This window comes from Ursus maritimus, unplaced genomic scaffold, assembly GCF_017311325.1.
Source record: "Ursus maritimus isolate PB19 unplaced genomic scaffold, ASM1731132v1 scaffold_23, whole genome shotgun sequence".
NCBI classification, from domain to species: Eukaryota; Metazoa; Chordata; class Mammalia; order Carnivora; family Ursidae; genus Ursus; species Ursus maritimus.
In genome coordinates this window covers 40,605,635-40,607,224 of record NW_024424786.1, presented here as the reverse complement: position 1 = coordinate 40,607,224, position 1,590 = coordinate 40,605,635, and the positions used below count along the sequence as shown (strand labels likewise).

At 70.4% G+C, this 1,590-nt stretch overlaps 2 protein-coding genes across 3 annotated transcripts in view; both read left to right on the top strand.

Moving 5' to 3' along the window:
* LOC121104798 (AP-5 complex subunit beta-1) overlaps positions 1-1,590 on the top strand; it is a 9,732-nt gene that overhangs the window by 2,177 nt on the left and 5,965 nt on the right. The window lies entirely within an intron of this gene.
* The window catches only part of LOC103679586 (adaptor related protein complex 5 subunit beta 1), a 3,181-nt gene continuing 1,626 nt past the window's right edge, over positions 36-1,590 (top strand). Inside the window, 2 exon segments of the mRNA XM_040639415.1 lie at positions 36-526; positions 631-1,589. Coding sequence (XP_040495349.1) covers positions 377-526; positions 631-1,589 — 1,109 coding nt within the window. The 5' untranslated portion in view covers positions 36-376.

Below are 1,590 nucleotides of genomic sequence, written 5' to 3'. Positions count from 1 at the left end.
GGCTGAGTCAGGCGGGGTGAGAGCGGCCGGCCCGTTACTGCGGGCGCCGGGGGCCGGGGCGGCGCTGTGGTTTCGGTGCCGGCAGCTGGCGGGTGGCCTAATGAGCTCTCGGCACGCACCCCGCGCTGGCTGCCCTGCCCCGCGGAGACCCTTGGTTGCCGCTGTGGCGTCGCCCCCGAAACTTCTGGGTTTCATCTCGGGATCCGGGAGCGGGGAACCCGCTGGCGTCTGCGTGTGGCAGGGGGCGGCTGAGATTTGCGAGGCGGCCCCGGGGTGACGGCGGCCCCTTCGGGGTGCGCGCATTTGCTCGGGCGCCCTCTGGCGGCCGCGGGCCTGACTTTCCCTGGCTTCTTTGCAGGGCCCTGGGTGTCGGACCATGGGACCCCTGAGCCGGGAAGCCTGGGCCCAGCGCCTGGGCGCCTTCCGGACCAGCCCGTCCGCCTTCATGGCCAGTCCCGAGGGTGAGGATCTGGGTCGTGACCTGCTGAGCGAACTGAGAAGTGAGAAGCTGAGCGAACAGGCCAAGGTAGGCCCTTGCGTGCACCCCCTGCCCTGGCCCATCTGGTCACCTCAGCCCACCGCGCCCCGAACCTCATTTTCGTGATTCCCACCCAAATCCCCCATCCCCAGGTTTCCTTGCTGGCCCTCAGCCTGGAGTACCCAGCCCAGCTGTGGCCGGACGCCGCTGCGGCCGAGGCAGCCGCCACCTCCCTGTTGGACACCCTGGTCCTTCTGCCCCCACGGCCTTCAGCCCTGCGGCGGCCCCTGCTACTGGCGGCCACCACAGCCCTGGCGGCAGGAGATGCGCTGGGCCCCACCTCGGGAGCCTCCCGCCGGCTCCTGCCCCTACTTCTTGGCTTGGCCTCGGGCCGCGATCTGGGGCGAGGCTTTGGTCCCGCCTCGGAGCAGCGCCCCCTGCAGGCCACAGCGTGTGAGTGCCTGCGGGAGCTGGAGAGCTGCAAGCCTGGGCTGCTGGGGGGCTGCCTGGGGCTGCTCCGGGGCCTGCTGGGGCAGGAAGGGCCAGTCCAGCCGCTCAGCCTGCTGCTGGCACTTGCTCTGCGCAACACCTTGGTGATACAGGCCAGGGCGAGGGCGGGCCTGCAGGGCCTGCTCGTGGCGGGGGATATGCCCACGGCTGGTGGTCCCTGGAACTGGGCACTAGCCGAGGAAGGGGATGCCCACCTTCAGCCCCAGGCACCCAGCTGGCCGGCAGCTGAGGAGGAGGAGTGTGGCCTCGCAGTGCTGGAGCCCAGTCCTGAGGAGGCCCGGGAGCTGCGGGCTGCTGTGGCCCAGCTTCTGGACTCTTCCTACCTGCTCACTCCGGTGGCTCAGGCCCAGCTTCTGTGGCTGCTGGGCTGGGCTTTGCGGGGTCTTCGGGGGCAGCCACCAGTGCTCTTCAAGCCACAGCTGGTACGGCTTCTGGGCACGGCCCAGCTGACGCTGCTGCATGCCCTTCTGGCACTCAAGGCGGCCTTTGGCGAAGCCCTGTTCACGGCCCAGGATGAGGCCTTGCTGCTCCGCCGGCTCACCTTGGCCGCCCAGCACCCAGCCCTGCCCCTGCCCACCCATCTCTTCTACCTGCACTGCCTG